Genomic DNA, 27253 nt, shown 5'->3' with positions numbered 1-27253 from the left:
AACAGCAAAGTCTGCTCCTCTGTAAACATGTACAGGAAAATCCTGTAGGAACATAACTCTACCATGTCTCATCTCACCTGAGTCCAAGCCAAGAGGATGGGGGTGCCCCTTGACAAATCTGGAAACTGAATTCCTCTTTTCATTGACAGCGGCAGTGCAAGCTTCCCTCTCATGCCCACCCGCACCCCTTCACCATAGCACAGGTACAGCACGGACAACAGCGATCATGTTTCTCACACACACACACAGGTCCATCGCAGAAAAGGTATACTAGAGCTGTAATGATATATATCAATGACCTCATACCTATTAAAACCCACAATAACTGTGCTGTTTCTTCACTGTCCATATGAAGGGAACATAGCTCTCAAAAGCTAGTCACAGATGTACCGAATTAATTCAATAAAAAGACACTTTTTATTGATCCTTAGGTTTTACATATTCAAGAGCACTTACACTGCAACCACAATAATTGGCTAAATTGACTTACTATAATTGTAGCTCTAAGATGGAATCCAATGCTAAATATAGAAAAAAAGGACCTGAAATGCCTCTAACTTAATGGCTTTTGAATTGCTTTTTATAGCTAGGAACACACCTAAGATTGTGCAGCAAACAAGGAGTCAAAGAAAAAGGCAGCCACAGGTATCATTAGGCTCCAAGAAATGGAGATGTTACTCAACATTATACACGTATGGAACACAGATTTCTGACACAATCCCCCCTCTCCCACACTACTCCCACCACACCTCCTAAAAACAGCCTTGCAGACAGATACCACCAACCTTCAGGAAATCCAGGAAGGCTGGCTTGCTCAGGCAGGCCTTCTTAATCAACGTCATAGCATTCGTGAAGTTATTGACATAGTCACTGTACACATCCAACACCATCGATTTGGAGAACTGGAGATGGAAGCAAAGACAGACGTTCAACAGTTGATGGTGCCTTTCCAGCTTGATGACAGTCCAAAAATAAAAAAAAGCACTACACTGGAGAAACTTCAGATCAGGATCCTCAGCTACTGGACATATTTATCTTGTGCCCAGAAACAGGATCGGTCCAGGACATCATCATGTCCCATTCTACTGAAGGGAGCCAACATCACTGATCCTGATGTTGGACACAAGAAGGGTGGTTCTTGCAACTACCACACGCTGCCTTAGCTGACAAACCACAATTTTCCTATTGTTTGCATGCTCTCAGCTTCTCACTCATAGCACATTATACACACTTTATAAATCTTCATGAGTCTCTGAATCTACATATTTCTGTACGCTTGAAGCCATCTGCCCTTTTGTGTCTCTTACCGAAGCCACAAAGAGATCACCAATCTTCTCGACAGTGTCCCACTCAGCCACACGGGAGGACAGGGCGATCTGGAACATGGAGTGGCACTGCAGGATCTCCTTCAATCGGAAGAATACCAGCTGGCACTTCCTCGGGCTTAATACCTTCGGCTCCATCTCCATCAGTGGGTTCCGATAATCCTGTTCAGTACAACAAGGCAGAGAGTCCCAAATTCTCATCTTTTTTTTTTCCCTGGACCCTTTAAACACACACACACTAACCAAGATGTGGGCCAAAGACAGGTTAGCCTGACTTCAGTGCCAGGAAAAATAGTGGAAAGTGTTATAAACATCAAAATCACAGAACATATAGAAAGACATGGTTTAATGGAACAAAGTCAGCATGGCTTTACCCAGGGCAAGTCTTGCCTCACAAATCTGCTTCACTTTTTTGAAGGAGTTAATAAACATGTGGATAAAGGTGAACCGGTAGATATAGTATACTTGGATTTTCAGAAGGCGTTTGACAAAGTTCCTCATGAGAGGCTTCTAGGAAAAGTAAAAAGTCATGGGATAGGTGGCGATGTCCTTTCGTGGATTGCAAACTGGCTAAAAGACAGGAAACAGAGAGTAGGATTAAATGGGCAATTTTCTCAGTGGAAGGGAGTGGACAGTGGAGTACCTCAGGGTTCTGTGTTGGGACCCTTACTGTTCATATATTTATAAATGATCTGGAAAGAAATACGACGAGTGAGATAATCAAATTTGCAGATGACACAAAATTGTGCAGAGTAGTTAAATCACAAGCAGATTGTGATAAATTGCAGGAAGACCTTGTGAGACTGGAAAATTGGGCATCCAAATGGCAGATGAAATTTAATGTGGATAAGTGCAAGGTGATGCATATAGGGAAAAATAACCCATGCTATAATTACACAATGTTGGGTTCCATATTAGGTGCTACAACCCAAGAAAGAGATCTAGGTGTCATAGTGGATAACACATTGAAATCGTCGGTTCAGTGTGCTGCGGCAGTCAAAAAAGCAAACAGAATGTTGGGAATTATTAGAAAAGGAATGATGAATAAAACAGAAAATGTCATAATGCCTCTGTATCGCTCCATGGTGAGACCGCACCTTGAATACTGTGTACAATTCTGGTCGCAGCATCTCAAAAAAGATATAATTGCGATGGAGAAGGTACAGAGAAGGGCTACCAAAATGATAAGGGGAATGGAACAACTCCCCTATGAGGAAAGACTAAAGAGGTTAGGACTTTTCAGCTTGGAGAAGAGACGACTGAGGGGGGATATGATAGAGGTGTTTAAAATCATGAGAGGTCTAGAACGGGTAGATGTGAATCGGTTATTTACTCTTTCGGATAGTAGAAGGACTAGGGGGACACTCCATGAAGTTAGCATGGGGCACATTAAAACTAATCGGAGAAAGTTCTTTTTTACTCAACGCACAATTAAACTCTGGAATTTGTTGCCAGAGAATGTGGTTCGTGCAGTTAGTATAGCTGTGTTTAAAAAAGGATTGGATAAGTTCTTGGAGGAGAAGTCCATTACCTGCTATTAAGTTCACTTAGAGAATAGCCACTGCCATTAGCAATGGTTACATGGAATAGACTTAGTTTTTGGGTACTTGCCAGGTTCTTATGGCCTGGATTGGCCACTGTTGGAAACAGGATGCTGGGCTTGATGGACCCTTGGTCTGACCCAGTATGGCATGTTCTTATGTTCTTATGTTCTTATGGTCAGGTGAAGGTATCCAACTGCCTTGTGTAGAGTAACAGGGGTAACAAAAAGGCTGGCCTGATGGCTGCTGTCAGCGCTGTGCACTGCTATGCAGAAGACCTAGATTCAGTTCCTGGACCGGGTCTGCTCCCCAAACTAGCTGGGGATGGCATATAGGAGGAAGAATGGGAATTATTATTAATTGATGAAACAGAGTGGTTTAACTTAGGGTCCTCAATTGCAGGGTTAGAAAGGGAGCCCTGGGGCATGGGCCCCCCCCCCCCCCCGGCTGATGATGTCATTGCAATGACTGGACTAAATGAGTTGGGAGAATACACTGGGTAGTTGTAAACAAATGCTCAGGATGCCATGGTCCCAGCAGAAGGTGACTGCAATTAAGCTTGAAGCCCAAAAGAGCAGGAGGAAACTGCCAGGTTAAAAAAAAAAAAGTTAACAAAACCTAGTTATCTTTTATTATGAGCCCGTCTTAAGACACACAATCAGGACGTGTGCAGAAGCCATGGGACATTGGCTAGGACAGAACATCCAATAGCTCTGTTTAAGCAGTCTACCTTCTGATGTTAGTAGGCCCCTTCCCACATTTCATTCTTCACGGATATGTGCACATATGCACCCACACACTATTCCACACAAAATCTGCAGCCTTCCTGGACTGCAGCCCAGTTCTGACCAAAGCCATGGAAAAGACAAGTCTCCTCATCTCACCTGCAGGATCCGCTTCAAGGACTCCACATAGCTGCTCTCACTCTGCACAATGGAACCCATGATGTGACGTCGTACCACCTAGGATCCAGGAAGAACCAGTGTCAAGCAAGCACAAAAGCCCCAGGTTCTACAATTCCTGTTCCTCAGCCCACAAGCCACAATCTCAGCAGCGTGCCCGCCTTCAGCTCTTTCCAAAGAAAGTGACCTGTGAATAACTGCCTCTGGCCTCCTCCAGTCCTTTCAAGGGAAACCCACCAGCTGATAAGAGGGAGTTTCTAATTGGGAAAGTAAATTGCATAGTAACATAGCAAACAATGGCAGAAAAAGACTATCCATGTCATCCAGTCCACACTGCACATGATACATCCCTGCTGCTAGTCAGAGAGTGTGATTACCGGCTGGCTTCCTCCTTTGTATTTTACCATCTTGGGAAGAAGAACATACAATATTCCCTTTATTCTCCTTCTGCACACATTCTTTGCCATGCTTCACCATAAGACTTTGTAATAAATCTAAATGGCCAGCAATAATGGCATGGCTGTTACCAGACAGTGCCAGATTCCATCATCACAGTATGATCGTAATAGCTACCACTATTAGTGAGTTTCTTAGGTCCCTTGAATAAGCCAGACAGACTGACCTGGCTATTTAAGTGCCTGTTTTTCCACTAGTGTGACCTGCGGGGTGGTATCCTCCCTTCGTGCATGACAAGACTAGAAATGAAAGTCTAAATGGTTCTACGATTAACTTTTAATTTGTAGAGTTTCTTTTACTTCCAAAAAACAAAAGAAATCCCTCCATAATATGCTTTTATTTTTGTAAATCCAAGCTCTTTTGCTAGGCTGGTGGCTCAATAGTAAGTGCTGTGCATTGCCATGCAGAAAACCAAGGGTTCAGTTCCTGGACCAGACCAGACTAGCAATGCTGTGGAATCTCATTCATTGCTCAGTGGTGACACCTAGTGGCCTCACTCAGTGGTGTCTACATTAGTCAGGTTCCAAAGGGAAATAAAGGAGCAGATGTAATAAAGCCCATGCTAAAATCGGAGTTAAATTTTACCACGGGTTTTACTTAATGTGTACGTTAAAAACAGGGGTTGCCGCATGATGCACTAAACTAATGGAATGCAAATTGCACTAAGAAAAACTCACTAAATGAACAAAGCACATTAAAATGTGCATCAACCAGAAAAATCCGAACTAATGCAGAAAGATATTTTGAAAAATGCTTTAAAACAGGAGTAAGGAGATAAGTGCTTGAAGTTGGAAGCAGTGTGAGCAAAATTACCTTGCATGCAAGAGTGGCACTGGGTATTCTGACTTGAGCACAATCTTGCATGCAAGGCCATTTGGGCAAGGCATGTCAAAGTAAAATCAAAGGGTAAGCTCTCTAGAACAGGCACCTGCAGCTGGTGCCATGTATTCCTAATAGCTATATTTGCCTGTTTTATACAGCCTATATGAAAATTGGTTCTTACCTGCTAATTTTCGTTCCTGTAATACCACAGATCAGTCCAGAAAAGTGGGTTGTGTATCCCTACCAGCAGGTGGAGTCAGAGAACAATTAGAACTTTGGGCACTGCTACATAATGAGAGTGCCACCTGCAGTCACTCAGTATTGACCTGTACCCAAGCCCATGCTAACAGAACTAAATAATGAAGGGTAGCACCCAACCAAATTTCCAGACTACCACTTCGTCACTGGCAAAAACCAGACCTAACAACTGCTAAAAACTGCTCCATGAATCAGGCTGCAAAAAAGGAGCTTCAACAATAAAAAAAACAAGCAGGTTCTGACCAAGACAGTCTTTCGGACTGATCTGTGGTATTACAGTAATGAAAATTAGCAGGTAGAGAACCAATTTTCATTTCCTGGACATACCCAGATCAGTCCAGAAAAGTGGGATGTACCCAAGCCACCCTTCACTGGGCAGGAACCCGAAAGACCCACACGAAGCACACTCTCCCCGAAGGACGGTTCATCAGAAGCCTTAACCCAATCGGTAATGTTTCATAAAAGTGTGAATAGATGACCACACTGCCCCCTATAGATAGCCTGAGGCGACAGTAACTGATACTCTGCCCAGGAGGTAGCCTGAGCCCTAGTGGAATGAGCTCTGAGACCCAAAGGCACCTGACGCCCTCGGGCTATGTATGCCGTGCAAATGGCTTCCTTAATCCACCAAGATATTGACACTTTGTCCCCCTTCTTTGGGCCACCAAAGAGAACGAACAAATGATCAGAACGTCTGAAGACATTGGTAGCCTCCAGTTAACGCAATAAGGCGCGCCGCACATCCAAAAGATGAAGGTCTCTGTTCTGAGAAGACTCCCGGGATCAGTTAGGGAACCCCAGAAGCTCCACAGTTTGATTGACTTGAAAGGCTGAAACCACCTTAGGGGCAAGGACGGAAACATATGCAACGATACCCGATCGTCATAAATCCGAAGAAAAGGATCCCGACAAGACAGCACCTGCAACTCTGAGATCCAACGGGCCGAGCAAATGGCCACCAAAAACACCGTTTTCAAAGTCAAATCTTTCAGGGAAACTCCACGAAGAGGCTCGAAAGGAGCGTCACATAGAACTCGCAGGACTAAATTCAAACTCCAATCTGAACACCCTTAAGAAACCGAGCAATATCTGGATGTGCTGCCAGCGAACAGCTGTCAAAGTTTCCCCGCAAGGCACCTAGAGCTGCAACTTGTACACGAAGGGAATTGAACGCCAAGCCCTTAGCGAGGCCTTGTTGCAGAAAGTCAAGCACCCAAGGAACATGCACCGCAGGAACGCTGATGACACCACATCTCAAAAAGCTTCCAAACTCTCACATAGGCCATAGAGGTGGCTGGACGTCTCGCCTGTAGGACGGTGGAAATGACTTGCTCTGAATAACCCCTCAAGCGTAAACGTTGCCTCTCAAAAGCCAAGCCGTGAGAGAGAAGCAATCTGACCGATCCGAAAATATGGGCCCCTGACAGAGCAGATGCGTTAGATGAGCCAGCTGAAGTGGACCTCTAGAGCCAAGTGTACCAGATCCGTGAACCACAGGCGACGTGGCCACCCCGGCGCCACCAGAATCACCCTTCCCAGGTGCCGCTCTATGCAACAGAGAAGCCGACCTATGAGGTGCCAGGGCAGGAAGGCATACAGCAGAATCCCCATGGGCCAAGGACACACGAGATCGTCTATGCCCACCGAGCCCTGTTCTCGGCGACGGCTGAAAAAATGAACTGTTTTTGCGTTCACCTGCGTTGCCATCAGATCCAGCTGAGGAGTTCCCCATCTGACGCAAATGAGATTCCACGCCTCGAGAGATAGTTCCCATTCCCCTGGGTCTAGTTGCTGACGGCTGAGATAATTGGCTTGCACATTCTCTACTCCTGTGACATGGGATGTGGCAATGCCCTCGAGATGGTGCTCCGCCCAGGTGAACAGAAGATGTTCCTCCACTGCTACGGCGGGACTTCGAGTCCTGCCTTGCCGGTTGATGTACGCCACCATTGTCGCATTGTCTGAGAAGACTCGCACAATTCTGCCCTGGATCCAGGGAAGAAACACCTGCAGGGCCAGACGTACAGCCCTGGTCTCAAGCCGGTTTATCGACCAGGATCTTTCCATTGCCGACCAGAGCCCTTGGGCAGACCTGTCTGCACACACCGCCTCCCAACTTGAGAGGCTGGCATCGGTGGAGATTATCAGCCAATTCAGAGTGTCCAAATCCACCCCCGTTCCAGATTGTCCAGTGACAGCCACCATGACAGACTGGCTCTGGATTCTGGAAGTAGAGGCATTGGTAGATGGAATTGCTCAGACACTGGGCTCCAGCAAAACAAAAGCGCACGCTGTAAAGGTCTTAAGTGAGCGAACACCCAAGGAACCAAGTCAAAGGTTGAAGCCATGGAGCCCAGGACCTGAAGATGATGCCACACTGTGGGATTGTTCCTTTGAAGAAGGAAATGTATTTGTTCCTGCAACTTCCGTATTCGATCCGCCGCTAGAAACACTTTGCCCAGCAAGGTATCGAACTGTGCTCCAAGATAAATCAACTTCTGAGTGGGTTCCAAGTGACTCTTCTGCACATTGATTACCCAACCTAGGGATCGCAATATGAACATCACCATGTGCACTGATCTCTCTCAGTCCTCCTGAGACTTTGAGCAAATCAACCAGTCGTCCAGGTACGGGTGGACCAAGATTCCCTCCTGACGAAGGAAGGCCGCCACCACCACCATCACCTTGGTGAACGTGTGAGGAGCTGTTGCGAGACCAAATGGGAGGGCTCAAAATTGGAAGTGTCATCCCAAGACCTTGAACCGCAGAAACCTCTGGTGATTCAGCCAGATTGGAATGTGTAAATACGCCTCCACAAGGTCCAGAGAAGAGAGAAACTCCCCTTTTCGAACCGCAACCATCACTGTCCTCAGGGTTTCCATACGAAAGCGAGGAACCTGAAGGCAAAGGTTCACCTTCTGCAGATCGAGGATAGGCCGAAACGTGCCTTCCTTCTTGGGGACCACAAAGTACACTGAGTACCGACCTCGTCCCTGTTGAGCCTCCGGAACTGGGACAATAGCTTTTTGAGCTTGAGAAGTCGTTGTAGAGTCACCCGGACTGCCTCTCGCTTGACACTTGAGGCCATTCAGGACTCCACAAAAACCTCCCGGACCGGGCGCGAGAACTCCAGTGCATATCCGTCTTTGATCACTTCTAAGACCCAGCGGTCTGATGTAATTCTTGCCCATTCTGTGTAAAAGTTGGAAAATCTGCCTCGGACAGCTTCGACGACGGAATGGGTGCTCGTGGCTTCATTGAGATTTTTTATTGCTTCCTGCACCAAGATGTCCCAAATCTCTTCCGGGCCGGCGACCCCCTCGAAAGGACTGCTAGCGCCCTGAAGCAGGTTTAGAAGCAGGAGGTGCGGAGTATCTACCCACTCTGAAGCGGTGAGAGTCCCAAAACCTAGCTCGAGGAGGGAAGACTTTCTTAGAAGATCTTTTATCTTCCGGCAACCGATTGCCCTTGGATTCGGCAAGCAGCTTTACTAGCTGATCCAGATCCTCCCCAAACAGGAGCTTGCCCTTAAAGGGTAGATTACAAAGCTGGGACCTGGAGGACAAATCCGCTGCCCAATTTCACAGCCAGAGGAGACACTGCACTGACACCAAGGATACCATACTTCTCGCCGAGTTCCTCACCAGATCATATAAAGCATCTGCAACATAAGCAATGCCTGCTTCTAAGTGGGCGGACTGCAGAGCCCCACTGTCGCCCGTACCGGTCCCGGCAGTCGACTCCTGGACCCAACACAGACACGCCCTCTACATGAGGCTAGCGCAAACCGCCACCCAAAGGCTCAGTGCGGCAACCTCGAATGCTCGCTTCAACTGGATCTCCAGCTTGCGGTCCTGCATATCTTAAGGGCAGCCGCCTCAGCAACCGGGATAGTGGTCTTTTTCGTGACTGCCGAGACCACGGCGTCCACCTTTGGAATCTTCAGTAAATCCAAAACATCAGACGATAAAGGGTACAGTTTCGCCATAGCTCTGCCCACCTTCAAGCCAGAATCCGGAGTCTCCCATTCCCGGGTCACTAGTTTCTGAACATTCTTAGGCAGAGGAAAAGATGTTGTGGGACCCCTAATGCTGTCGAGGACTGGATTGATGCCCTCGTTGTCAGACTCTTCTTGAGAAACCTTAAGTCCCAGAACTTCAAGGACCTGGGGAATAAGGGGTCTTGACACATCCCGCTTGAACAAACGCACCATGCTGGGATCATCCCTTCCGCAGGAGGGTCATCGGGCTCATCCGGATCATCAGTATCCACATCAGCCGGATCTGGCCGCAGATCCGGGTCTGCTGCCCCTACTACCTCAGAAGCCGGCGTCGCCCCAGACCTCGGGATCAGATCTCGTGTATCCTGGGGAGAATCCCCTGTGGGGTAAGCATGATCAGAGAGGTGCTGTCAAGGGTCCGTACCCCAACCTCTTTTCTCAGGCGGGTCCGAACCTGCCCCCAGGAGACCGGGCCGCTCTACTGCCTAGCATTTCCTTGCCAGGAAAGCCTGGTGCATAAGGAGGATAAATTCTGGGGAAAACCCCTCCGGGTCCCCTCCCCCACTGGAGAGTTGGCTGGGGTGATATCATCAGTTCCCCCAGTGAGGTCTTCCCTCACCAGGGCTAGAACAGGTGGAGAATCCTCTTCCCGCGAAGCCAAAGGTGAGACAGATGTTCCCTCCCCGAGGGAGGAAGCAAGAAGCCCTGAAGAGCCCTCTAACCCCAGGAAACACGCTGAGCATAAGGAGGCCGCATCTAACGCCTGGCTGTGTGACCCACACGCGCGGTAGGCCTGCGATTCTGTTTTCGGCCCCATCCGCAGCAGCGCGCCGATAGTCTGAAGTGAAATAGAAAAGGGCACGAATAAAAAAAGAAATGCTTGGAGCCGTGACGCGGAAAAAATTTCAGTCAGGCAGGACCAGAAAAAAACTAACTTTTCATGCTGCAGGCTAAGAGACTACCAGCTGAGGAGAAAAAAAACAAAAAACGCGTGCAGCCGTGCCACGGGAAAACAGCCTGTCTGTAGTGAAATCGCAAAGCCCCCAGCAGGGAAGCGGCAAGTAAACAAGGCATACTGAGAAAAACTCACCCCTGCCCTCAGAAAACGACCTGGAGCCCCGGGAGCTATGGGGAACACTGCTGACAGCTTCCCTTGCCGGCCTTAAAAGACCTGGTCCCTCCTGAACCTCTCCTTACCTCAGCACTGAAGACTGTCAGTCAGCCACAATGACAACAGCTTTTTTTTTTTTTAAATAAACTTTACCAAGACACAGAGAAAAGCTGTTGCAGGAGACCAGGGAGCAGCTGTAGCAGAGACGGTGGTGAGTACGCCAGGAGCCCCTGGTCATCAGACACTGAACTGTGGCGGGCGAAACCCTGACAGGAATATCCAATTCCCCGGACGCCCGGCTTCTACTGAGGGATGGCTCACGAAGGTGCCTAACACCTCAGGAAGCGACCGTAAACCAAATAATTAAGCTCAAACTAACTAAATAAAAAATATAACTAAAGACTGCAGGTGTGCATCTGTACCACCCGCTGGAGTCAGAGAAATACTGAGTGACTGCAGATGGCACTCTCCTTATGTAGCAGTGCCCAAAGTTCTAATTGTTCTCTGACTCCACCTGCTGGTAGGGATACACAACCCACTTTTCTGGTCTGATCTGAATATGTTCAGGAACCTTTGCTTTCACTTAGCAACTTCAGCACTTACCTCCTTACTCCTGTTTTAAAGCATTTTAATATACAGTGTGGTAATTCAATTATCTCCTTGGCCTAAAGTGGAGTAAAAGTTAACTCACATTTCTGTTGGCCATGATATTCTAGTGCTTTGCCCATGTGGTAGAGTCTAGTGGTTTCTACCACACCGGGCACAACAAAAGACAACATTGGCCACCAGGAATGTAAGTTTACTCCACCTCAGACCCAGGAGTTAAATTTCCAATGTAAGTTCTCTGAGGCAGGCACCAGTCAAGATTTTCTTTGTTTTCCTGAGCAGCTGAATAACATGCACACAGGTAGTGCTATGTGCACTATTCAGCTGTTGGTGCCTACCCAAACAGCCTATGCTTTGTTATGCCCCAGAGAGCTTGTGCTTTTATTTTACTTGCCACTTCTTGTCAAATTGGCCTTAAATGAGAAACAGTGCCCACAAGCTGGGATGTACAGCAGCAATCTTACATGCAATACCGTTTAGGAAAGGCATGGAAAGAAAAATCAAAGCATATGCTCTATGGAGGCAGGCACCTTCAGCTGAACAGTATGCACTTTGGCGCCTGATTTTGGCATCCTGCAGCTGTTGGTGCCCTCTGCTTATGCTTTGATTTTATTTGCCATTCATTGCCAAAATAGCCTTGAATGAAAAACTTTGCTCTTTGGAGTAGACAATTACAGCTAACTGAACAAAGTGTAAGCTTCCTGGGATGAGTATCAACAGTACGTCAAAGTCAGGATGCACAGCACCAGTGTACTCTTCAGCTGGAGGTGCATACCCAGAGAACTTACACTCGAAATTAAACTCCTGGGCCCAAGGTGGAGTAAACTCACATTTCTGGTGGCAATAGTTATTCTGATGCTGTGCCCAGTCTAGTAGAAGCAGCTTGGCACTACCACACTGGTCAGAGCAATAGTATAACACGGCCACCAGAAACGTGAGTGATGTTTTATTCCTGCTCTGAGTCAGAGCTAAATTTCCAGCATTAAGAAAATGTGCTGTAAGCTGTCTGCCCTGTAATACATCTCCCTGCATTACTGGGGAATAGCTAATGACTTTTTTTTTTTTAATGGGATTTACATGCACCCAAGCTAAACATAGTGCTGGTTTTTACTCCTGGTTTAGCACACATTTTTTAACAGCTAAAAACCCATGTAAACACACCAGAGTTAACTTGCGCCAGAAAAATGCACACTGAAACAAGATTAAAAACCTGCTCTAACATTAGCGCACCTCGGGGCCAATATAATAATTTGCGCTGAACCTACCAAGGGCTTTTACTCCGATTTTCGTGTGGATTTTTTGGTCGCTAACCTTACTGGAATATGAGCTTTAGCACCCAAAAAAAACAAAACCATATGTTAAGAAGGTGATCTGCTTTGCACGTGTGCATGCAATTCATATTTAAACAAGGCTATTCACTATTACAGGGCAATGCAGCGATTCACATTAGCGGGAACACGTTTTAGTGCCTGTTTTTTAATACGGGAAATTTAATGCCTGGGTCAGGGCTGGAGTAAAAGTTAACTCTTGTTTCTGGTGGCCATTTTAGTCCATGATGTTAGGTGCTTCTCTGAGCTTTTCTGTGGCAAAGATGGATTACGTAAGTATTTGTTTATTTTATTTTATTTTTTATAATGCTTTGGTACATTTTGCGGGTGAACCGAAGAATTAGAGTGACAGAAGCTTTAGAGCAAAGAAGAAAAAGGAAAGAGAGAGCAAGACAGAGAGGAGGGTCTGAGAGGAGCAGAGTGTCCTGGCTCAAGCCTTTTGCAGAAGGGCATGCAAGCAGTGGATTTTTCACCTGAGGACAACCCCGCTGGGTTTACTGGAAACAGATGTGGGGGTAGATGTACAGACTGAACTCAAGGGCAACTCTCTCTCTGTATGAAGACATCAGAGATGACACTGATCCTCTAACCAATCGTGGACGTGCCATTCCAAGCTTTATCAAACTTCTCGCTACCTTGCATTTTCTTGCCGCTGGCTCATTCCAGAATACGGCGACTGTGGTGGCTGACTTGGACCAGTCATCTTTTTTCAAGACATTTCAGCTAGATTCTGAAAGCTTTGATGAACAGGTCACCAAGTACCCACCACAGCTGACAGAGTGGGCAGGAGATGAAGCGCGCTTTCCTCGATATAGCTGGCATGCCGAATGCAATGGGCGCAATAGATTGTAGCCATGTTGCTTTCACATCCCCATATGGACAGAAATGGCATACCAATAACAGGAAGCATTTCAACTCCTTGAATGGGCAATTGTGTGCAACACACGGAAGCTCTCTAGGGTGGGTACCAAAAACTATAGATCACATTTACCAATTTTGTTTGCAGGGGATACTAGTTATAGTTGCAAAGCATGGCTGCTCACGCCCCTGTGCGACACGGGCAGCAACAGAAATCTGCTATAATGAGGTGCACACAAGAACCAGAGCAGTCATAGAACATACATTTGGCATTTTGAAAAGCAGATTCTGCTGCCTTGACCACTCCAGAAGAGCACTACAGTATTCGCTGGAGAAAATGGCAGATATTGTTGTAGTGTGCTGTCTGCTTCATACCCTCGCCCTCCAGCATGGCATTCATCAAGACATGAATCCAGACCAGAGGCCGGAGCCAACTGTGTACATGCCTACCACAGAAGGAGACAATATGACACGAGGAATGAGCTCTGACACAGCAGACTATTTTGGAGGTAAATGAATGGCACGGGTGGAGTGGTGGGGAGGTGTCTCCGTTTAGCACTGACCTGTTGGGGAGTTAACCCCTCTGGCATGGGCCCCAACTGGAGAGGGGAATTCTTCAGCTCCGACACACTGACCTCAAGGAACCCCACATCTTCATCCTCAGAGTTCCCTGAAAACCAAGAATGTGAAAGGTCAGGCTGGCAGGGAGCCTTGGTCCAAAGGTACCATCTTTCTTTCTCCAAAAAAAGATGGTGAAAGTGAGATAAAAGGGGTAAATTGCATAATGAATGTTTCAGAAACCGGTCAGAGACAAATAGTCTGGAATCTCTTGCAGCAGATACGAAACAGTAGCAGAAAAACATAACCAAAAGAGTCTGCCTACGCATTAAGCACATATTACTGAACCACCCCTGTAATCCTGTTAACCTGCCTCAATTGCTTCTGCCCAGCATTCTTAATCAATTTAGAAGATTTTGAATAAAGCAATTTACAAACGAGGGAAAGATACACCAAAATATAGAAAAAAGTGGATATGTTAGGACAGCAGCAGAGAGTCAGGGAAGATTCAGTGGAAGAGGCAGAATATGAGAAGATATAAGAAGGAATGAGGGTATGGCCAAAGTTTGAATCAGCAGGACAACAGAAACCTTGTCAAAAAAAACAAACAACAAAAACTGCAGCAGATAGAAAGGGCAATTTTCAAATCAATTTACTTACAGAAAATAACCCTCCATCAATGAGGCTAGAAGACTCCAGTTGTTCCTCGATTATTTTATCGGTTTATTTTTATTTTTAGCTACATTGAGAAGAGGCATTCCTAGGAATGGGTTAAAGTCGAGGGATGAAGGATGAGCCCTTATTGGCTAGTTTTAAAAGGAATGCACGTGCACCCATAAACGCACATGAGGGAGCACGAGCGGAAATATGCTGCAATTTTGTATCATGCACGCAAGTATGCACGTGTCATTTAAAATAGCCCTGCCCCACAGTGTGTTGCGTGTAATCTTAAGGACTTTAGTGGATTTTACGTCTGTATGCAGGTGGATTTTAAAACACGCTTGCGCAAAGGAAAACCCAGTTTTTCCAACGAGTCCACCAGTTTGTCTGGTTGATATTGAGATCTCCAAGACCCCTCTGGTTCTTCATCCTGCAAGCCCCCTACTTGACCCTGTACCCTGTGCTGAAAGCCCTATAACGCGACATCTCCAGACTAGCTCCTCATCAGGGCCTGCAGTAAAGTTAGGCAGATAACCCGCCGACATGTGCCGTGGCCAGCTTTTTTAAAATGTGGCGTTAACGGGCGTACGTCTCATCCCCAATCCAGTTCGCCCATGCCTCGCCCATTTTCCACTCCCTTATTCTTGACGCGTGCACAGGAATGTACATGCATACTTCACGGCTTCTCCAAGTTTGCGTTGCTCGTGCATATGTGGCTGGTTTTGCAGGAGCAATGCTTTTAAAATGTTCCTCTTTGATTGCAGTTTCAACTCTACAAGCATACTCCTCCTTAAAGCAAATAACTACCGTTACGAAAAGCAGAGGAACTGCACCCCAGGTCTCCACAAGTTCCAAAGCAAACTGCTTGAGTACATTTGCTTTCAGAAGTGGTGGAAAGCCTGTGGATAAAAAATATGTGCGCTCTTTATCCCAGTTCAGACAGCTTGACAATTGTTTCCTATCAGTGCAAGGCCCATCTTGTCTTCACATTTTATCCATCTGCTGCCCACTTGATCTCTGGCTTTAACCATGCTTGCCTACTGCTAATAATCCTCACAGAGAGAGTCTGAAGAAGGAACCCATTTAGGTACAATAACAATTTCTTTTGGTCAGTGCAACAAAAGCTGTCACGATCTCCATAGTTGCCTATCTTGACTCCCCAGAGAGAAAAAAAGGATGGAAGAGAACGAGCACAGTCCGAGTGGGAAGACTGTGCCATGAAAAACACACAAAGGGAAGAATTAACAAGTTTGAAACCTGTGAGCAGCAGTGCCAATGGTCAAGGCTCCAACCCCTAAAGCACAAGCCCTGTGGGGATAGGGAAATACCTACAGTACCTGAATGCAATCCACTTTGGAGGGTCAAAAGTGGAATATATTAAAAAAAAAATACCGTGAAAGGGCAGGCAAAGAACTCCCGCCATGATCTTACATGCAGTTCTTCTGACTTCTTTCCACCTAACTATAACACCATATACTCATGCTGTGACATTATGGAACACAAATGAGTCTACCTGGCAACTTTCAAGTATGGGTCACCCCCAGATTTCTGTTCAGTAGTGGTGGTAGTTGGGGGGAAGAGGAATAATGTGTAGCATTTTTCTCTCTTTCACGCCCCCCCCCCCCCAACAACTAATCCACGCTCTCTCTTCCCCCAACCCCACCTCCTCTTTGTCCCCCTCCAGGGATGTACCCAGCATGCTTCCTCTGCTCCCACTCCCTGTACGTCACAGCTCCCCCTCAGGTGAGTGAATCTGAAATCCCAGCTGCAGACTGAGCTGTGTGTTTGCAGCCCCTCTCCACTTTCTCCCCACATGCTGCCTGCGGCGTCTGCTCCAGAGTCGCCCCTCTCCCTCCTGAGGGCAGAGCAACTTGAGTTGTAAATAGAGACCCGAAGCTGTTTAGGGCCCTCCCCGGAGACCCAGCAACTGATGCAAATTTCCTGAGCTTCTTATGGGAAAATCTGGAGGGGTTCCCAGGGATGCAAGAAGAGGCCAGAAGAAGCTGTGAGCAGAAATAAAGCTGAAGAGACATGAAGGACGGGTTGTGCCAGGTTGATATTTAAGGAAGTCAATAGCAGCTCTTTAAAAGCCAAGAGGAAGGCGAAACCTGTGGGAAGGTGCTAACAGTGGAGTAGATGGGATGTGTTACCTGATGGGGATAAATCTCTGCTCTCCACCGACAGCTGATGATCTATGTAGCTCCTTTTCTTCCTCGTCCTCCACATCTTGTTGCTGCAAGCCCTCAGCACAGAATCGCCCTCTCACCCAACTTCCCCTCAAACCCTCTGCTTCCTGTCTTCTACCGAGACATTATTAGACACATTTTTAAGAGCTGAATTATATCAGAGGAAGCTTTGGATAGAGCGGGGGGGGGGGGGGGGGGGGGCATTACTAATTCAGATCGGAGTAGAAAGTCTGCTCGCCAGAGAGGTTTCTTCTTCTTCATGCCTCTTGAATAGGGCAGTCCTTAACCCCTTTGCTGCCAGAGAAGGCAGACATTTTTGTGAATCAAGGAATTTTCTGGATTTAGCAATACCATAACTTGTAGCTTCCTCAAATTTTTTATTAGCACAAATGGATTTACGTCACTTATAGGAAATGAAGGACAGCATCTATTCATATGACCGAAATTTGTACAATAGAACAAAGCCAGTGTAATGACCCCTGGGGTTCATTATGATTAAGGCCTTGTTTAACTTCTTTAGCTAGGAACAGTGCAGGCTAGTAATTAGGGGAGGCACCCTTTGTTGCAGCCTCTCCCTTTAAGGGTGCTGGGTTGGCAGTCCCCATGTGAGCTAATAAAAGAAGTTCTCCCCCCCTGGGGCAGTGCAGTTTTGGTTTGGAGTTAGGAGGAGTCGGGAGTTTTTGTCTCAATTGTTTTTGGGCCTAGCTCTGGACTCAGGCACCACCTGCCCGCAGTCCTGGGAAAAGGTTGAGGGAGCAGCCGCTGGGTGGGCTTCCGGGTTGTTTGGGGATTTCCTTTTCAAGTTTTTTTCTTTGTAAGAAGCCTTGTGAAACCCCTGAGTGTTGCCTGGAGAGAGGTCACGGAGAAACCTTTCCCTGGGGAGCCCAGGATAGGGAAGACCTGCCCCTCTGCATCCTCCTGAAGGAGAGAGGTATGGAGATGACCAGATGCAAAGTCTTTAAGATGTTTTTGGTCTTGGTTCGGGAAGGGACTTTTGTGTTGGAAGACCCTGGAGGAAGAGTTTTTCTGCCCCTTCCTGCCATGAAGGAGGAACATTGGCGAACTGTGTGCTCCTGTGTGGATCCTTTCCAGCTAGGGATCCTGAGTGAGAGAGACAGTGGAGAACTGTTAAGACCATTTTGAGACCTATTGAGAAGTGCGCCCCCCCACTTGGAGTCTTCTCCCTAGGGGAAAGAGATAGTTGGACTCTGTGCAAAGATGGCGTTTAATCATGGCATCCCTTTAAAATGCTAACCCAGCCTCCAGCCACTCCACTTGCTTCACCAAAAGAGGGCCCCACCAAATCACAGCCACTGGAACCTGCACCCAGTGTAAACTGACTCGGGACATAAAGCTGCTAAAGTCTGCCGCTTGGATGGCTAAGGCCAAAACCCTCAAACACTTTCTTCAGGTGAAGCTCCATTTTGAAATCCTGAGAATCCTAACCTTAAAAGCTCCAAGGCTTTCTCTGGTGACATATCTATTCATCATGCATTACCAGCATTACCTGGTGACAGGTAATGCTCTGCCATGGCCCTCCTGACTTTCAAGCCCTCATCAGGGGTGTCTTGCTCCCTGAACACTAGCACCTTTATGGTCTGGTGAAAAGGAAATGCCTTGATGGGACCCCTAAGCTCCTCCATGATGGGATCTCCTTGCCTTCATGCTCCGATTCTACTACAGATGCTTAGACCCCCTAATTATTTTCAGACTTGTGAAACTATGGAGTGCAGTTCCTTCTTCCAGAAAAGGTGAAACTGGGGTCATTCTCCTCTGCTACAGAGATCTCCCCTTCTTTCAAAGAGTCCTCATCCCTATCCCCATCTCCAGAGAGGACTGGAGAGGAACTTGTATCCTCATCTATTCCTGAACCAACAGATTCCTCCTCAGAGTCTGGATCAGGGAGCCACGTCCTCTTGATGGAGCAGGCCCATGCCCCAGGCCCCCCCCCCCCCAAAAGAAAAAGCCAACTTCAACACCTTAGGGACCTCAGGACTCTCTTTGAGACTAGAGCACTTCAATACCATCCCTTTCCTGGCCAGGAATGCCTTGGGCATTAAAAGCACAAACTCTTTTCAAGAAAGCCTCCTCAGCCTCGGCATCTGCCCCAGAAGAATCCACCTACCAGACACATTCAGGGGCCTCTGCCGCTGGAGACCATGTTGGAGGAGAAACTGCCCCCTCCCCTGCTATTTATAGTAGCACAGGAAGTGAGGGCAAGAAGGCCACAGTTCTCGTGCTGCAGAGCAGCTCAACACTGCAGGCTTCTGCAGCCCATGGTATCTGCTCCTTTCCCGCAACTCTTACAGCCAGCTAAAGAGGGGAACAGTCCCTAAACTGCCTTCCCTCATGCCCACACCAACTGCACACAAGCCACAGCAAGTCTGGCTTTCTTGTCACTGCACTTCGAGCAGCAGTTTCCACGCTCAGCAGGATCCATGCGGCCCCAGCTAACAACCATGCCAGCAAACATTACTCGGAGCTCTCCCACAGCTCCTGTGGCAGTCTCCAGTGAATGCTGAAAGCAGCATTCCTTTCAAGCTCAAAATGATGTTTTAAGTCCTCCTACTGCTCTTGCTGCAAAGCAAAGCTGACTCCCCACTGTTCACAGCCAACCCATGATGCAGCCTGACTGCACTCTTCCTCACCTTCTCTCTGAGGCTTCCGCAGGCCCAGATCGGCCTGTTCAACTCATTCCCCTGTCCTACCTTTTTTTTTTTTTTAAGTTTCTTAAAAGCCCAGCCCCAAGAAAAAGAAAAGACAGGTAATACTTTCTTGTGCTGCTTCCCTCTGAAGGAGGGAACAAGGGGAATAAAGGAGGACAGGAACTGAGGGAGCTCGAACACTGGCTATCAAATTCCTTCCCATGGACCAGGGTACTGCCAATCAGGGGCCACTGAGCCCCTGCTCACCCTTACTCCACCAGAGCCTAACACTCCTGGGAGCAACTTGGCCTTCTACGACTGTAGGGTCTGCACCTCAACCATCTGCTGGAGACAGAGAATACTGAACTGCAGATGGCGACTGGTACAGCCAAGCTTTCTTCTTTGTCTCCATCTGCTGGTTAGGGAGAAAACCCCACACATCTGGACTGATCTGGGGAAAGATAAGAAACACAATTTTCGATGTGTTGAAAGTTTAAGTGGATCTGGCCTTATAATATATTTCTACCTTGATATCATAAGCAAAGAAGGGCAATGCCCAGCTATTTTTTTCTGGATGTCTCTTGCTAATAATCCACAAATGGTTGGATTTTAAAAAGCACACAAACAGAGCACATCAGAAATGTAATTCATTTTATAGTCTAATCACAGAGAAAAATGTAAAAGGCTTATATGTGGAAAGGCACAAGGAAAATGCAGAGAGGAAAACAAATACTTCTGATTGGTACTGAACAAAGAAGGGATTAGACTGTTGATGGATGGCAAGGGCAGATATTGCTCCATGCACAGAAAACAATATTTCTCTAGAACCAGCAAAGCTGAAAATGAACAAAGCCATGGGGCCAGATACCTACAACCTAACACATTAAGAGGGACTGTGGTCCGTCCGCTGAAGGACCTTTCCAAAAGATCTTGGGAGATGGGAGTGATCCCATAGGCTTGGTAAAGGTGGATGGATGTGTCCATCCCTATTGGTAACTGAGAAAAGTTTCTAAGCTACTGCCTGGTTAGCCTTATCTCAGTGGTTGTAAAATTAATGGATGCTCTACTGAAGGAAAGGATAGTGAAATATCTACAATACAGAGGTTTGTGAAATCTGGAGGCCAGCATAGCTTTTCCAGAGGAAGATCGGGTCAAACAAATCTAATTTCTTCAACTGGGTGACTCAAGGGCATGTGTGCTGGATGTGGCTTAGCTCAGTGTTTCCCAACCAGTCTGCTCTGGAAACATCACCACTGCCTGATGCTCAGCCCCAAAACAGCACTTGGGCTCTGCTCTCAGTGCCTCCCAGCAATAGGAGTCACCAGCAGTGGCCCTTAAACATGTAGAGCTCCTTTCTGAGAACGTGTCTTCGTGCATGTCTCTTCTTCCTAGCTACAGCACGAGCCCTGGAGTGTGGTAGTTAATGAGGCAACATGCAGAGAGCATGGATACCAGGGCCCCGCTTGTTCAGTGCACACACACACAGTGCACACAGCACTTCCTCGTCTTTCCACACCTGAGCTTCTTGAGTTCTTCCAGTCTCTGTCTTATCCCCAGGCTGAGTGAGACAGGGAAGCTGCACTCAGGACACTGGATGTGACTCATTCTAAGCGTTGGGAGGAGCAGTGGCAGTGGAAGAGCACTGGCAACCATATGCAGCGGGCCAAGGTGACTAACTGAGCTGGCTGCCCTCACAACACAGACTTCTCCCCTCTCCTGCACCTGCATATCGAGGGGACTGTCCCATTGTGACAGGCATGTGTATCTCTGACCCCTTTGTTTTAAAAATCGGAAGAGAGACTGGTGGGTTTTTTCGGTGCTTTCCTAGAACTTCTTTTGAGCATATGAGTCCTTTCCATGTCCTCACTGCCTGCCCCGTGAAGCTATGTCACTCAACATTTTTGTTAATATAGGTGTTTCTTGGGCTTGAAAAGGTTGGCAAGCACTGGCTTAGCTGGATTTCAGCAAGGCTTTTGATACTGTCCCACGTAAATAAACCGAGCAGCCTGGGGATGGGTACTAAATTGGTGGAGTGGATTTGAAACTGGTTGATTAGCTATGGCTAACCATTATTACAAAGAAATTTCTAAGTCAAAGACTTCAGTTATTAATACAGAAGAGAACAGAGCGAAGCAGATGTTTTCTACAGCAAGGAAACTGGTTGGAGGTAAGGTGATTGGTGGGGGGAAAGATCTGAGAGTAGTCCCTAATAGTCAAGAGTTTGCTGTTTAACATTTAAGGTGTCGATTTTAGCAGAAAAATAATTTTTTTGGTTGGGGGAAGTTTGACATTTACTTCAACAAATGTTGAAGAAATGAGGGTAGGTCCTATTAAGTTGGAAGAATTTCTGTCCCTCTCTCTAAATGAATTTAAACAATTACTGAGGGGAATGAGAGTTACCTCTCATTGCGAATTTGTGTTTATTGTATTTATATTATATTGAAAATTTGGTCGAGTTTTCTGGATGACGATATTTTGTTATTTCTTTTAAAGACAGTTAATGATTCATTAGCACAGGGTTTAGTGCATTCAGCTCTTCCAAGTTATTAATCCAGGAAGAGTTCTTTGTTGAATCCATCTTTTTGCTCTAATTTGTAGAAAATATCAAACAAACAATCCCATTGCATGGAAGGTTATAAATAACACAAAAATGTCACCTCCCAGAAAAATGTCTAGAACTATTAAAGGACCATCATAAAGAAAACCAAACTGGTAATTCTATATTTCACAGGTGGTTTGTAGTCTAATCAAGTCTCAAAATATATTGGACTCCTTGACAGGATTTTTTATTTTTTTTATTTTTGAAGAATGAAATTATTTTGCTCTTCAAAGTGCAAAATAGTCATCTGGAAGCAACAACTTAATCACAATTACTTTTGTTTGACCATGTTTACTATGAACAGATATATGGGGTAGCCATGAGGGCCACCATGGCCCAATGCATGGCTAATCTTTGTGTGTCCCTATTCGAAGCAGTACATCATTAAATTGTTCTTCCAGAGGACTATTTTGCACTTTGAAGTGATAAGTTTGTTTTAGTTGCATGCTTTAACAAACAAAAAAAAATAATCTTATTAAAGGAGTTCAATACATTTTGAAACTTTATATTTGGACTGATATAGGACCGATGATTAGACTACGAACACTGGTGAAATATAGAATTATTATATTATTATAATCGCATTATTATAGAATTAAGAATGCTTAAGAACAAGGTAGAAACTCAGGAGCAATATCTGAAAATATTTCTTAATGGAAAGGGGTAGATGCATGGATTGGACTCCCAGAATAGATAATGGAGACAAAAATAGTAAAGGAATTCAAAAAAGCATGGGCTAAGTACAGAGGATCCTCAGTGTCAAAGAGAATGATGAAGAAGTGCTGGCATAGTGTGTATGAACCAGCAATTACAACCCAAAACAGTAGTGGTATGATTGTATGGGAGTTTTGGGGTGACCATAAATTAAACCTACATTTACATAATCATGGGAAGGCTGTACAGTTTAAAAATAAATAAGCAAATAAAAATAAAACAGCCTTACTAACTTGGAGGACTGTGGGGATTATTAAAAGCTTGTGAATAATGTAGGCCTTGGGAGAATCAAAGTGGCAGTTGGCAAAGGCCTGAGATGGCCTGCTAGTGGAGTCGATGAACCCCATCACTGTGGCTGTATTTTGAGCTTGGTTGAGATTAACGTGAAGGGACTGGGAGGTCAGGTAAAAGTCACGGGGAAGGAGAATTAGTGTTGGGCCGAGGAGGGGGATTTGTATGCACAACTACCCAAAATGGACGAATAGCTGAGCAGACTGGTTAGCCCTATAATAGTGTGGTGTGCCACCTTGGGTTTCAGTGGACAAGAGAGGAGGAAACAGCCTGAACTCCAGTTTCCAGCAAAGACTTAATATTTACAGAGCAAAAATATACATAGAACCAACTTATCTCTGCTGCTTACACAAAAACATACAGGATCTTTGTGTATTACCTGGATTTCCCTCCTCCTGGTCTAGGCCTAATTTTCCTTCTTGGGCCTGGGTTTTATTTTTCTCCCCAAAGAACTACGCACTGAACTAGTTTTTCCACATCTTGGGTATGCTTTACGTGGAGCTGGCCAGATAGCTGGACCCAGTCCTTTAAGGTGTTCTGGTGGTCTGGCTTATAGACCCCCTTTATAGGGCCATTTTGGCTTTATCTGCCGCCATGTACTATATATACTATATATATTACTATCCATTTTGCTAAACAGCACTTTATATTTTATTTTTCAAAGCCTAATTGAAGGGGAAGCCATCTTTAAACAATTTTGCCCAAGGAATTCAGCAGTTACATGGATAAAGTCAGTGTCCTCCCCCTCCCCGGTGTTTCACAGCACCGGTTCTTTTAGCCACACCTAAAGGGTTTGGGCCGGCAAGTAACGTAGAGGGATTGTGTTTGGACCTCCTCATGCGTGCTCTCAGCACCGACTTTGCACGTGTTGGAAGGTAGGCCCAAAGTTTGCAGGTGTGGAAGTACCCGTGTCACTACCCCACCCCACTCCCTCGAATATTCAAAGGGAAACTCCAGAGGGAATTTAAAAATCAATCCCATAACTTGAAAACAGAAACCCAAAGACAACCGTATAAATATGTTTTTTCTAGCTTGAAAGGTTTTTTTTACAGAAGTCTAAATCATATCCACATATGAACATTTCCAAGAATTTAAGGAAAGAATTAAGTATCGATAAAAAAAATAAGTAAATAAAAAGTCTACTATTGAATTACTCTTTCAACCAGTTCTTCCAGACCATATAAAATGATCTCAGCCTTCCCGGAGTTCGAAATACAAGCAATTTATTTATTTAAAATTATTATATACAGGGCCGGCACGAACATTAGGCGGGACTAGGCAGTCGCCTAGTGCACCAGAAGTGGACAGAGTGCTGTCGGTGGACGTGAGGGCGCCATTTTTGAAATGCGCAAAGGAGGGATGAAAGCAGTCACGGCGCGCGGATCAAAAGGAGGTGGTGCATGTGACATGGAGGTACACGATTTCAGAGAATCGGAGATTGAGAGAGACAGAGACAGAGAGCGAGCGAGCCATGTGACACTGACATCACCGCCTAGGGCTGCTGGAGACCCTCGCACCAGCGCTAATTATATACCACTCTGTAGCTCAAAAAAAGCAATCAAAGTGGAGTACATCAGTATAAAATACAATTTATAAAACATAATTCACTATGTAAACCTACACTTTTCAGTTTTTAGTTTTTCCATTTTAAATTTTTCAAAGAAAGAACAAAAATAAGCATATATCTGCATTCTTTGTCCTTCAAGGAATATATCGTATTAATTAAGAAACCAACCTGCCTTTAGAAGAGTTTGGTGAGCCTCCACAGGGTAGTGCGCCCCACTGCCAAGCCCAGTGTCTAACTCTGGGTTCTGTTTCGCTATTCTAAGATAGGAGGTCAATTGTGATCCAGTCCAGGACAGCTCCCCAGGCTCTTTTAATAGGAGGCAAAAGTGCCAGGTCCCACAAGGATTATTTCCTGTCAATATTCTGCCTGAGGACAGGACAATAACCTTACAGCTGTCTATTGGGGCTAATGAAAGGGGGCCACTGCTAAACCAAAGAGTATATATAAGCCGTAAAGACCAGTTTGGTTAGCATAAATGCTTGGTCACGCTATCAGTAAGTCCTGGGTTCTCAGGTCTCAGGTAGATTAGTGCAGGATGGTTGATGGGGAGGTTTCCATTCAAATTCAGCCCTCCCTCTGTGTGGTCTGGAATGGCCGTCCCTCTGGTGAGTGCTCTGGCTAGAGCTCAGGAGGCAGTCCCTTTTGGTTTACTCAAAGTTAAGAGGTAGTTAAGGAGCTTACCTTCAGTGGTTTTCAGGCCCAGTCAGAGTTGCCAGGCAAGACCTGCTTGGTGGTCCTGAGCCTTAACACCACCTGGGCTCAGGGAGCGGGGGGAATCCTTTTGTCTGGGGCTGTGCAGGTTAGGGAAGACAAAGAAGGGGGGGGGGGGGTGCCAGTGACCTGCAGCAAGGATACACTCTGATGTTATATTCAGTTACTGGGAAATAATTTGAATTCAAGATCCAGAAGGAAGTTCCGGCTGCCCCTTCCTTCCTGACTGAAGCACAGGGAGTTGCCTGCTCAGGGGATCCCTCCCATCAGGGATCCGAAAAGAAGAGATTAAGGGACAGCGTAAGAAACAAAGAAGTCCAGGAACTCATCTAACTGTGAGTAAAGTATAAGATCACTGAGGACACCTTTCGGGGTTCCAAAACCCTGGGGGGAGAGAGAATTTCTCTCTCTGTGCACAGACAGTAACTTTGCAATCTTTTGCCAGTTGTAAGGGGTTTCCTGCCCATCTAAAGGACATCCTGCCCTCCTGGGGACTCTATTTTTCCAAACCCTGGAGGGCAGAAGTTACCCTGGCTCTGGCGTCAGACACCCCTGCACAGATTGAGCAGGAGACTGTAAAAGCGACAGACTCCATGCTGCTGTGGTTTAAGTTAATTGTGCAACAATCCAACAGCGATTTCAACAGTAGAGATATTATTTTTAGACACTAACTCAGGGACTCCAGAGTATTTCTTTGCACCTACGTCACCAATCATGAGAACTTCTCAAAGGGAAAAGAACTGTATATTAAGGACGCCCCTGCTATTCTGAGTCATGAAAGTGGAACTTTCCCCCCCACCAACGAGGGATCCTGACCCTGGGGGAAAAGGTAACATGTTAGAGCCAGCCAGGAGATAACTCAGCCCCGAAACAGCAATACTTTTATGGCCCCACCGGTGCCAGACATGCACTCCGGAGCAGGGTTACAGAAGCACCAGTGCATCATAATTATTGAACATAAATAAGCCAGTTGGATTGGTAGCAATTGTATAGACAGCAGACTAGCTAGGCCATATGGTCTTTTTCTGCCATCATGTTTCTATGGAATAAAATGGCAAAAGGTCTCTGCTATTGCTATTTAATAATTTTATCTACTGTGGTGCCCCTATGCCACAGCGTGTATAGGATTTAACATTTACAGGAGGTGTAATGTGAAATGGAGATTTTTCCCTTATGGGAAACTGGAGAGTGCAGAAGGTTGCTTTGGGAATAGATTGAGAAGGTTCCCGGGCTGACAGCTCATCTGTTGGTCAGAGGGTGTTACCTGCCCTTCCTGACAGACAGTGGGGGTGCAGCTCCTATGGGCTCAGTATAGGTTATAAAACCCCGAACTTCCTGGGTCTAGGGGCTGCTCCAGAGAAAAAGCACAGACAAAGGGGGTGGCTCTGATCCTCTGCCAGGGTTACAGGGGCAGAGATTCTCTCACAGAGTCTCAGGAAGCCTAAAGAAGAAAAGAAAAATTTTTCAAAGTGTACTTTAACTAAGCTGGGAACTTCTCCGGACCAGGAAGCCATCCTGTGCCAGAGGGAACTTGCCACGTGGCTCGGAGGATCCTGCCTGCAGACCCAGAGGGATACTTTCCTTGAGCTGATCAGGACACTGGACACTGTGGGTAAACTGGCAGAGAGGGCCAGGTTAGGTCTAATGCACTGCTTGAGAAGCCAAAGTATTAGTGAGGAATGAGAAAGGACCAGGGGCAAAGTATTAGTGAGGAACGAGAAAGGACCAAGACCAAATGTTATTGTCTTTAAGAGGGGAGAAGAGGAACTTTATTTTCTGTTGAACTGTTACTGCCAAATTGTTTTATTCTGAAGATACTGCAGTAAACTATATATATATATTTATTTATTTTTTTTGTTGAAGCGCAAAAATTGACTGGACCTTCGCTTATTTATTAAGAGTGTCCGTGGGGCCCAGCATTGGCCTTGCAGGTTATCCTGCCCCCAGCTCACGGCCCCAGAGATGTTTCCCCCACTTTGGGAGAGTGACCCCCAATGCTCCCCAAGTTGACCACTTGAGGCTACACTATAATCTGAAGAAAGGAATAAATGGCATTATTGCCTTTTTTCTTTTTGACAGATGACAAGACTGCTGCATTATAGACGTACTGCAGGA

The 27253-nt window shown here is 46.1% G+C and overlaps 1 protein-coding gene across 8 annotated transcripts in view; it reads right to left on the bottom strand.

The window, feature by feature from the left end:
• ARHGEF10L (Rho guanine nucleotide exchange factor 10 like) overlaps positions 1-27253 on the bottom strand; it is a 187199-nt gene that overhangs the window by 67853 nt on the left and 92093 nt on the right. For all 8 annotated transcript variants that reach the window (XM_029577849.1, XM_029577852.1, XM_029577845.1 and 5 more), the window contains 4 exons: positions 13771-13877; positions 3751-3828; positions 1308-1487; positions 786-902 (listed from right to left, as the gene is read on the bottom strand). In XM_029577849.1, coding sequence (XP_029433709.1) covers positions 786-902; positions 1308-1487; positions 3751-3828; positions 13771-13877 — 482 coding nt within the window. The remainder of the gene's footprint in view (positions 1-785; positions 903-1307; positions 1488-3750; positions 3829-13770; positions 13878-27253) is intronic.

The sequence above is a fragment of the Rhinatrema bivittatum genome, chromosome 15, assembly GCF_901001135.1.
Source record: "Rhinatrema bivittatum chromosome 15, aRhiBiv1.1, whole genome shotgun sequence".
NCBI lineage: Eukaryota > Metazoa > Chordata > Amphibia > Gymnophiona > Rhinatrematidae > Rhinatrema > Rhinatrema bivittatum.
Note: the sequence above shows the minus strand (reverse complement) of the source record. Positions and strands in the feature narration are given on the sequence as shown.